This window comes from Solea solea, chromosome 19, assembly GCF_958295425.1.
Source record: "Solea solea chromosome 19, fSolSol10.1, whole genome shotgun sequence".
Classification (NCBI taxonomy): domain Eukaryota; kingdom Metazoa; phylum Chordata; class Actinopteri; order Pleuronectiformes; family Soleidae; genus Solea; species Solea solea.
In genome coordinates, this window is record NC_081152.1 from 12,969,511 (window position 1) to 12,980,787 (window position 11,277).

The 11,277-nt window shown below is 38.6% G+C and overlaps 1 protein-coding gene across 1 annotated transcript; it reads left to right on the forward strand.

Moving 5' to 3' along the window:
* The first annotated feature begins 3,718 nt into the window (after positions 1-3,718).
* svopb (SV2 related protein b) lies at positions 3,719-11,151 on the forward strand. The gene is made up of 16 exons (XM_058617476.1): positions 3,719-3,889; positions 4,056-4,177; positions 5,091-5,176; positions 5,305-5,403; positions 5,494-5,565; positions 5,660-5,784; positions 6,637-6,700; positions 6,815-6,940; positions 7,023-7,151; positions 7,261-7,334; positions 8,099-8,175; positions 8,255-8,359; positions 9,017-9,128; positions 9,215-9,296; positions 9,526-9,615; positions 10,594-11,151. Exons 1-16 carry the CDS (start codon positions 3,828-3,830, stop codon positions 10,786-10,788), a joined length of 1,620 nt encoding a protein of 539 aa, XP_058473459.1. The 5' UTR covers positions 3,719-3,827; the 3' UTR covers positions 10,789-11,151.
* Positions 11,152-11,277: the final 126 nt, after the last annotated feature.

Below are 11,277 nucleotides of genomic sequence, written 5' to 3' on the forward strand. Positions count from 1 at the left end.
GGACGATTTTCTGTATAGAATCTTTAGAGATGACCTCTGCTCTCAGAGTTGGGACGCAACACAACGCACAGCCGCACACTTACAGGAGACAATGGTGACATGTTATTGGATTACAGTACAGTGCACCACTGGAAAACCTAAGTGTCCATGCGAGTATTGTCATCTGGGCTCTCAAGTATACGTGCGTATAAACACGTGTGAATGTTTGACAATCATTGTCAAATCTGGCACAACATTTTGGGAATGCAGAAAACCTACTAACCCAATTGGATTATTAAAAATTGTCTGATATTATGTCAAATTAGTGAGTGCATTAACATCCTGTATGTCCTCACTGAAATTAATATACAAACCTCTTACATTCGTTGTTGTTTTTTTTTTTGTCCATACCATTTATTCTACAGACTCTAACCAATAACAAGATCAATGAAATATATCAACATGTGATCAAAGCTAAAGCAAAACATAAAACCCAATACCTTTCAAAAACCCTTAATATCACATAAATACTTCACAAAGCACAGGCTGTAAAAATGTTGCTGCAGTGATCATATGAGCTAAAATGTGTCAAATTGCAGGAGAATAACCTCACCTCACCCCAACCTTCCTTTACAACTGTACCGGAGAACGTATGTAGCCTTCACTTAGCATCGAAACTCAAAAGACATATAGTTTGTCCATTGTGTGACTATTGTAATAGGTATATATAAAAAGCTTGTCTTGTGGTTATGAAAAACGACAATTCATACAATACATACAACTAGTAAACTAACAAAAGACTAAACAATTATTTTATCTTCAAGTTCTGCAAAATAAAAATGATTTCAGTTACATTTTATGCAATTTAAGATAAAGTGTAATTTTGCGCAAACACTATCAGACAGCAAAAAGTGCTATAGCTGGATCCCAAATGAAAGCCTATTCAAAATTACATTTTGCTTTTTGAAATCAATGACAGTCAAGAAGACAAAGAATCTGAGCATTAATTATTAATAATACATAAAATTAATTAATTAATTAATTAATTAATACATAAAATATAAAACAGTCACTTCCTTTAGCACTTGGTGGTGGACAAGCTTCAGTCCTTTGTAACTTTTGTGGTGTTGATGAAAACAAACCTCCCTGAACTGCAAAGAGTCACCATGAAATGCTTTGGCGACAGCTTATTTTCTGTCAATGCCAATTAAGCTTCTTGAATTATATCCCTTTATTTTCTTTATTCATTTACAGTGGTTTTATTGTGAACAGCTTCTTCTTCAAAGGAGTCCCACACATCTGAGCCTCCACACACGTCCAATAAGAGTTAAACAACGTGGCCTCCTGCAGTAGGTTAGTGAAGAACAAGTGTCCTCGATGCTTGTCCAAATAAATATTCACAGGCTCAATTAGTCCAAAACAACTAAACTTCCCACTGATCCTTTATTCATGTGAGCAAACAGATTGCTGTTGCAGGAGAACGACTGCACCACAAGGCCACAACGAGCTGCGAGTGTATTAGTTTCAGAAGCGGAGCATTCACCGGAGCCAAGGGTTTCACTGATTTCCACAAACCGCTCACTGTGCAAACACATTACATTGCCCGGAATGAACATTTAGCTGCTCACAAGGGCTCTTCGTTTTTAAGCATGTGCATGTCAAAAACTTACCCATGAGTCCATGTTCTTGATGTAAAGCTGTGCTGGAGTTCTGTGTTCTCCTGTGTTCTGTCCCAGCAGCTGATGTGACCGGAGGATGAGGACGAGAGACTGTACAGTATATGTGTATTTATGACTGTCCTATAATGCAGCAGCCTCAGCATGTCCTCGCTCTCTGTCCTACTTCTTTTCAATATCAGGTCGACCTTATTCAATTCAAAACTGTGCAGACAGAGGTTTGAAAGACACCAACAGCTAAACAAAGATTTTTTTTTAAAGATAAGGGTTACAGGTTACATGTTCTCAGTCATATAATCTTGCGGCATTGAAACACAGTCACTTTTGTTTCCTCCATCACATTTCTGAGGAAAACACTGTGCTACATGTTTTATCAGATATGTATTTACATTTGAAATCTATAAAAAACAAACTTTTACAGTTGTTGCTTTATTTGAACGAAGGCCAGGGAAGCAGGATAACTTGTTTCCAGCAGATCCTGTTTGTCATCTTTCAAACGCCTGCAGGGACGCTCTACCACTGTTTCAAACTAAACCCACATTGACTCATGAATAAAACTGTCGCCACAGACATTTCAACTGTGGAAAACACAACGTCACATGATGTTGAAAGCAAAATTCTGTACAAGTCCATTTATGTAAGTAAAGGATCGGAGTACGTCTTATGTCACTGTACCACTGTTTCCGGTTAACACTCACCCAAATTTCACTTGTCTCTGTTTGCAAAGATTTCAAACCTTTCAGTTGAACCAAAAAAAAACGTCTCCATGAAGTCTCTTTTGAGATTACTAATGAAGACACTGGACACAGCAGCCAGACACACACCTGTGAAGAAGTGTTGTCGCTGACAACAGACAGTAAAAAGGAGATTTCTCTGCACCGACAACAGTCTGAGGGCACAGCCTGCTGACAGCTACAGGCTATAACAGCCCTGCAGCCACACAGCTGCTGAGACACTGCCCGTCTTCCTCCTCCTCCTCCTCCTCCTCCTCCTCCTCCTCCTCTTCCTAGATAATAAATAATAAACGTGCATTTCCACATGTGTGAAAGTTCATATATGGGAGGATATGAACAATAACAGACTTTTTATTAACTATAAAAAGTTAGAATAGAAAGTACATTAAAGACAGTTGATATTTACAGTATAAACAAGGATTGAACATGAGATATTGTATATGTATACTGCACTTATGTAAAATATATTGCCCGGTGGGATGAGTAACCTGTTATATTTAATACACATTAAAACATTAAAATGAGTTTCATGTCCTCACGGCAAACTGAAAATTTGATGTCTTTGTATCCTTGTGTTTTACAGTTTCTCTGTGTGGGATACTGATACCAGTTAAGTTTCAATGCATTTATTTATTTATTCATTTATTTATTTATTTGTTTCTATTTCAGCTGAAGTGCTTGCCTGTGTATTTCATTTGCTGCATCTTGACCTATTTTCTTTGGGTGTTAAGGCTGAAATCTCTCTGGACCGACCTTTCTTTCACACCTTTCGCATCAGGTGAAACTAACAACCCGAAGCTGGGTACAGTAAGAGGGTGAACGACCTGTGTTCGTTTAACATAACGACTCTCGACACAGAATATCCAGTGATTTATCTTCTTATTTAAGGTGTAAAGTGACCTTGAGTGACCTTTATTATCTGCTGTGACATCAGGACGGCTTGTTTACCCGTTCAAAATAAAATCAGGTGTCACCAAAATGACACATGATTAACTTTTTGATCGTGACTTCTTATAAGATCTGTGTTCACTGTAATCTTAAAAAAAAACACAAAAAACACTCTTTTATAGACCTTCCCCCACAATTCAGCCAAACAACTAACTAAGAAACACAGTGACTATTTACACAGAGACACAAATAACACTTTCACAGCCCCAGAGACAAAGTCTCACATCTTTACAGGTGTGAATGTGATCTGTGTTGTTGATCACATTGTTGTGTGACTCCACCCCTTTACCTAGAGGTACTTTATTCTCTAATTGGATGTCTTGCTGAAACCTGAAACCAAAAAAGCAGGTTTAGTCGGTTACATTGTTTGACCGGGAGAGAAGGGTAACCAATCCCAAAATCCTTCACACACGCAGTCACAGGAGGCAGCACGCTGTTGTGTTGTGTTGTGTTCTGACTGTCTTAGTCAGTCACTGACACTGAAGCTGGGATGGATCACTTCGTCAGTCCATCGTCGGTCACTTACAGCAGATGGACAAATCCAGGGCGCCGGTAAAAAAAAAAAAAAAAACAATGACATGATGTTATGTTTGTTATGACTCAGGTCGGTGGAGATAACCTGTCCTGCTGGTCGTGCTCTGACACCGTGTTGTCATCATGAAGACACTACGCTTCCTCAGATGACATTTCCCGTTTGTGTCTGTGTCCTGACATTTAGGGGCGAGGTGGATCTGACGGGTCACAGCGATGAGTCGCAGTCCACGGACACTGAGATCTGCACCATCAACTCAGAGAGGATCACACAGTCTGCACCGGGCCATGACGCCACTGACACTGAAGGTTTAACGTCAGCTGTGCTTTCTTCATATTTCGTGTCTTTACAGGTTTTTCGTGTGATTGAAAGTATTCAGCTTGTTTGCACTCATATCAGTTGCTTTATCTACTTGAACAGCATATAATACTGTGCTATCCTTTCACTGTGAATGAGATGTGTGTTTTTAAAAAATGGAAAACTACATCATATTTCTGTGAAATGTAGTAGTTGGATACAGTAGAAATAGAAGTATTATGTGCGTCAGAAGTAACAATTATTTTTCATTCATTCATCTTAAACCACTTTATCCTCTGCATGAGGGTCACTGTTGCCAATCCCAGCTGACATAGGGTGAAAGGTAAACTGTGGACAGGTCCTAACCCTAACCCAGTCCATCACAGGGACACATATGGAGACAAACAACCGTGCACTCTCACACTCACACCTATGGTCAATTTAGAGTGTCCAATTTACCTATAATCCCCAAGTTTTTGTACTGTGGGAAACATAGGGAGAGCATACAAACGCCATGCAGAAAGGCCTCTTTATTGTCAGCTGATTTTTTATTTAATTAATTTTTTTACGATGAAAGGATTAGTTGTTTGGTCCATGGAAATGATGACCTGAATTTAGTCAGTTGTTTGTCTCTGGAAACGTCTCTCGTTTTGTCAATTTCAGTTTATGAAAACATTCACAAAGAACTTGTTGATCCATTATCAAAATAGTTATAGTGTAATTAACTTAGTAGTCGACTGACTGCTGCAACCTGTTGCTTCTTCCAAGACATTGACCTGACTCACTCTTTAATCCACCTCTGCTGTGCAGGACACACTCATCCTTTGTGTGTTATATATAAAGTATAGTAACATACTGTATATACACTGTAATTGCATTTATTCTTCTGTGTGTGGATTACAGCAACTGTCACATCTCTTTCAGAAACCTTCACTGTGGAAGCTGCACTGGACGCCATTGGTTTTGGGATATTCCAGTGGAAGATGTCTCTCATCACTGGACTGTCATGGGTGAGACTCCAGAAACAAACAGGAGGGAGGAAACAGTAACATCTACTGCGAGTTACTCTGTGTCTGTCATGTAACGCCATGCCTCTCTCTCTCTCTCTCTCTCTCTCTCTCCCTCTCTCTGAGTGCAGATAGCCGACGCCATGGAGATGATGATCCTCAGCATCTTGGGGCCTGAGCTGCACTGTGAGTGGAGGCTGCCCAGCTATCAGACGGCTCTCATCACATCGGTAACGTCTCCTTTTTGCAGCATTTTTGTGATTCTTTGTTTGTTCGCTGGGGCTCATACTTAGACAGACCGTTTCTCCATTTTGCCTCAGGTCGTGTTCGTCGGGATGGGCCTCAGCTCATCTGCATGGGGGAATTTGTCTGACAAGTATGGCAGGAAAACTGTGAGTCCTCGTTTATCATATAGCCCATATATTTATTTATATAGTCTGAGTGTGAATTTTGAACATTATCTCACGTTGAACACTTTGATAACAGGGTCTGTTAATCTGTATGAGCTGGACTCTGTACTACGGCCTGTTGAGTGCCTTCACTCCAGTGTACGGCTGGCTGCTGGTCTTGCGGGGCCTCGTAGGATTCGGCATCGGAGGAGCGCCGCAGGCGTAAGTTCACCGCTGCTCTCTCTTACACTGACTGATTAAAGCTGCAGTGCGTAACCTTTGGTAGTTTGTGTTGCTGCGTCCCTGATCTTGGTCTTGTATAAGGGATACTTGAGTAAAAGTACAAGTATCTTACCAGAAAATGACTTTGGTAGAAGTTGAAGTCCCTTTTTGTAATATTATTTAAGTGAAAGACTTAAAGTATATGACATTTACCGTACGTAAGTATCAAAAGTAATTTTCTGAAATAAAATGTACTTAAGTTTTAGAAGTAAAAGTATTAAAAAAAATGAGGAGTTAGGATTGAGCCATAGTGAGTCAGTGGTAGGTTGAGTTGTCTTTCAGCGGGAAGGTTGAGGGTTTAATTCCTGGTCTATATGTGTCCTTGAGCAAGACACTTACCCCATGTTGCAGCGTGTGAATGTGCCAACTCTTCTTCTTCTGATTTTATTTGGTAGCAACAAGAAACAAAGATAGTGAGAGGAAATGTAGTGGAGTAAAAGTAAAAGTTGCTCGAAATATAAATATCAAAGTGAAGTACAGATGTGTGAATTTTGTACTTAAATACGGTAACAAAGTATTTGTACTTTGTTACATTACAACGCTGCCCAACAAGAGACCTAATCACAGCTAACACACAGAGAGAGTCGCGTCTATGTGAACTCTGCCTGATTTATTAAAGCTGCAGTGCGTAACTTTTGGTCACAGGTTTTTTATTATGCAACACTATTAAACCCGACTGGAATGTCGCACAACAAGAGATCAGATCACCACTTTACAGAGTTGTGTCTATGTTCTTGTATTACAAAGTTAAATACTACAGTTTTAATGTGAAATGACTGGTCTCTTTTTCAGGGTGACACTCTACTCAGAGTTTCTCCCAGCGAAGGCAAGAGGTACCTGCATCATGCTGATTGCGGTACTGTGATGATTTTTGTTGTTAATGCATGACATATTATGGATTATTTCATCTGATCCAGGAACCTGTGCTCATTAATAACCCGCTCTCATTTGGTCTGTTTGTGTGTTTCAGTCATTCTGGGCAATCGGTGCCGTGTTCGAGGTCCTCCTGGCTCTGTGGATAATGCCCACACTCGGCTGGAGGTGGCTGCTCGGCTTGTCCACTATACCCATGGTCCTCTTTCTCTGCTTTTGCTTTGTACGTAGTCCACTGTGCTTTTTAATAGCGACTGTCAAAAGAAAAACCAGCAGCTTGAAGCTGAACGTTCTGTGTCACACAGTGGCTGCCGGAGAGTCCTCGCTTTGACGTGCTGACGGGGAAAAGAGACAAAGCTGAGGCGACTTTAAGATCCATCGCCAAACAGAACGGCACGGTCATGCCTCGAGGGACGCTGATCGTCTATAAACAGGTGATGTGAAAAACGTGAAAACAAAAATGTGTTTCTCCAATACGACAATATCATGCTTTTTTTTCTTTAGATTGATTGACACGTGCGTCTCCTGTTTGTCATGTTTCAGAAAAACCGTGGACGGATCAGAGACCTCTTCACCCCTCAGTACTGCAGGACCACTCTTCTCCTGTGGTTTATATGGTGAGTTCAACTGACACATTTTCTACTCTCTACTTGATCAGATTCATTTATTTAAGCATTAATCGACCAGGATAATGGTTCAAGAATAGACCTGCATGTATGTTTCTATGGCTGAAGTTACACAAGATTGCCCACGGAAATAAACATTTATAAGTCAGAACTTAAATTGGTTTAACAAGTTTCAGTGCACTTAGCTTCATTTAAAGGTTTTTTTTTGGGGGGGGGGAGTTCAATCTTACATCAGTAAATTATAACCCGCCATTTAATACTATACAAGAGCATTTACATGTTACAATGTTTTTGTATTGAGTTTTTTTCTTTCAGTTTATGCTGTTTATTTCTTTGAATCACAAGCACTGGGGGAAAAGTGATGTTTCAAAAGTAAAGTAACTAACAATAAACAAAAGCAAAAGAACCCTGTGTTCATTTGATTCTTTACTTTAAACTTCCCTTCTGCATGACCACACTTTGAGAATAACTGTTGTTGTTGTATTATTATTATTATTATTATTATTATTATTATTATTATTATTATTATTATTATTATTATTATTATTATTATTATTATTATTATCATTATTATTATTATTATTGGCTCAGTGGTTAAAACCGGTAACCTGTGTGCGAAAGATATCATGGTCGCCATGATCGCAAGTTCGACTCCACCCCTGGCTGATTGTACTCAATTCCATTGAAAGTCGCTTTGGATAAAAGCGTCTGCTAAATGACATGTAATGTAATTATTATAATAATATTATCCATAGGTTTGCAAATGCCTTCTGCTACTACGGGGTCATCCTGTTGACAACTGAAATGTTCCAAGCTGGAGATTCGTGCGGGGGTAAGACGACAACAGCTGCTTTGAACCTTTTCACACTTTTTAGCAAAATGTTTAAAACCAAAGTCTTCAAAACTCGCAGCGACCCAGGGGGCCAAGATCGAGCCGAGCTGTAGTCTGCAGTGCAAGTATTTGACATCAGCTGACTACAAAGATCTTTTATGGACGACGCTGGCCGAATTCCCAGGTGAGAGGCTGTGTATCAAAATATTTATGAGCCGTAGAGTAAAAGTACCAGAAAATGACTTTGGTAGAACTTGAACTAACTTTTTTTTTACTTAATTTCTATAATTAAAAGTATTAAAAAAAATGAGTAGTTAGGATTGATCCATGGTAGCTCAGGGTGTGTTGTCTTTTAACTGGAAGGAGGAGGAGCAGCAGCTGTTAACTGTGACAAACATTCACAATAATGATGAATTCATGGGTAATAAATGGTCCTGAGACTTAAGACTGATCTGAAGTACAACACAGGATTAAGCCCTGAAGGTGCTTCCTGATTTTTTTTATTAACCATAAATCATACGGTAACAACAATCAAGAGAACACAGAAAGTCACAAGTCTTTTAAATGCACTTGTTAATTGTATGGAATTGAACTAAGGAACAAAAGAAGTGCAACATTTAAGTGCAACATTCAACAAGTACAAATGGTCCAACTAAACCAACTACAATCCAGTGTCCACTAATCCAATCAATACAAATACTATACTGTATGTTCACTCTGTGCTTCACTACTTTCATGATTCTAATGCAAATATCTACACATCTACACATCGTCTGATTTGTATTTCTATCCTATAACTGTTCATTGCATGAGTTTTATGTACATTTTCCGTGTTTTTCAGGTCTCCTAGTTATCATTTTTGCAATCGAGTATCTCGGCAGGAAGAAGAGCATGGCTCTGTGTTTCCTCATGTTTTCACTCTTCCTCCTGCCCTTATACGCTTGTATTGGAAGGTAAGTTATTTCCTGTGTGCGTCATTTCATCATACACTGGAAGAACATGATATGATATTAAATATTATACTTTTGTTCTCGTATAGGACGGCTCTTACAATCTCCATCTTCATTGCCAGAGCCTTCATCGCTGGAGGATACCAAGTTGTTTTTGTTTATACACCAGAGGTAGGCTTTTCTATTTTTGAGTGTCTGGAACTTTAATAGTTTAATAGTGTGTTTTAATAGTTCGGGAAGTGTGTTCATACGTTGTTGTTGTTTTGTGTCGTCATTATATTATGGATGCTAAGTGGGGATTGTTTCTAATTTACCCGCACTGCAGTTGCTCGTAAAGCAAAATCACAAATAATCTGATTCAATAACGATGAAATATTCTCACCCCCTCATTGTTCATCAGGTGTTTCCCACAGAAAACCGAGCCTTGGCGATGGGGGTTGCCAGCACGATGGCCAGGGTTGGCGCTTTAATCACACCCTTTATAGCACAGGTACAAAGTCAAACATACAATATATGAGAAATGGCAAAATTCAACTTTTGCTGTTCTTGTTCTTTGTAGTTTCCGTATAATGGTTATAGCTTAATTTCATACATCAGTGCAAAAAAAGAAAAACAGTCAAAAGAACATTAAAATGTATTTTTTCGATCACAAAATGATTACAGCAGGAGTGTTAGTTTTATGAAAAGAATAACAGACGACTACAAGGTTATTATGAATTCTTAATATTAAAACATTAAAACATGAATTAAAAAATCTAATGTACATGTAAATGTATATTGTTTTGCTATTTTTTACGTGTCTATGTTTTTTTCCTTGTTAGTGCAAGTTTAAAGTGTGCAATACAATGTGCAAATTCCCAGTTCTTTAGTAACTATTTGGGATTATACACAGTGCTTAACACATTTATTACACAATAAAAATGAGAAGACATAAATAGTTTAGAAATCTTCCAAAAACTTTATTATTTATTTAGCAAATAACAAACTGAATTCACTTTTTTTTTTAACCCAAATCTGAGCCGGACTCACTGGGCTAAGTAAGAAATAAATCAAGCCCTATTAATTAAACCACTAAAACTAATTTTACTGTTCAGGAATGCAAGTACATCACTGCAATTTCACATCTTAATCAAGAAATAAAATGTGTTTTACTATTATTTATTTATTTTTTTAAACAGTGTACATTTCAAAATGTATGGATAACAATAAAAATTGTATTTTTAGCATTAAAAATTTAATTTTGGTTAAAGAGCTTCTACATACTGGTGTATTAACCATTACAGAAACATATTACCAATGCTGTTAATTTAGTGCAGCTGTGGCTTTGGGTGGTGGTCTCATACATTTGTTAAGCACAGTATGTATATATTTAAAGATAATAGTAGTATTGTTATTGTGATCATGTATACCTGTGGAGAATCATTTGCAGCACTAGTTTTGACTCCTGTGTGTTTGTGTTTGGTTTCAGGTGATGCTCAGATCATCCGTGAATCTGACACTTGCTCTGTACTGTGGCTGCTCCGTGCTTGCCGGGGTCGCGTCCTTGTTGCTGCCCATCGAGACGTTAGGCCGTGGTCTGCAGGAGTCCAGCGTCAACCAGGAGGCAAGAGGTCAAGCGACCGCCGTGACCACTGAGGGGTCACAGTCCAGCAAAACCGTTTAGACTGAAGGAGGAACGGAAACAAACACGGTGGAGAAAGGACGGAGTGTTTTACTTATTGATTGATCACCTCCTATGTGCGGCTGCTGTTTTCTCTTCAACGACAGACTCAGTCATGTGAGCGGAGATAGGCGAGGAGCAACGACTGTCCAACGAGAGTGGAAGAAAGCCTGCGTCTGCTTGTTTTGTTTATCCTCTCTTCCATTTAAGAATGGAAATAGGGAATATTTTTGGAAAATGCACTTCCCAGACAAGATAGAAACATGACATTTTTTATATATATATGTTTTATAATGTTTTACTTTGTTATTTATTAAATATGAAGCCCAAACACCTTTGTTGATTAAAGTGGTTTGTTCTGCTGTAGGCTTTGTCTTATTTCTCTTTTAAAGAGACGTGTGATTCTTTTACTGTCTTTTTTTTGAGATGGTAACATTCTCTATAGGTCATGGGGTCACGCATGTGTTACAGTAATTATCAAATAGGACACAG

Coding starts and splice junctions, on each gene's coding strand:
- svopb (XM_058617476.1), top strand. CDS start 3,828: ATGGATCACTTCGTCAGTCCATCGTCGGTCACTTACAGCAGATGGACA. Junction 7,152..7,260: donor CGCTGATCGTCTATAAACAG/GTGATGTGAAAA, acceptor GTCATGTTTCAG/AAAAACCGTGGACGGATCAG. Junction 8,176..8,254: donor AGCTGGAGATTCGTGCGGGG/GTAAGACGACAA, acceptor CAAAACTCGCAG/CGACCCAGGGGGCCAAGATC.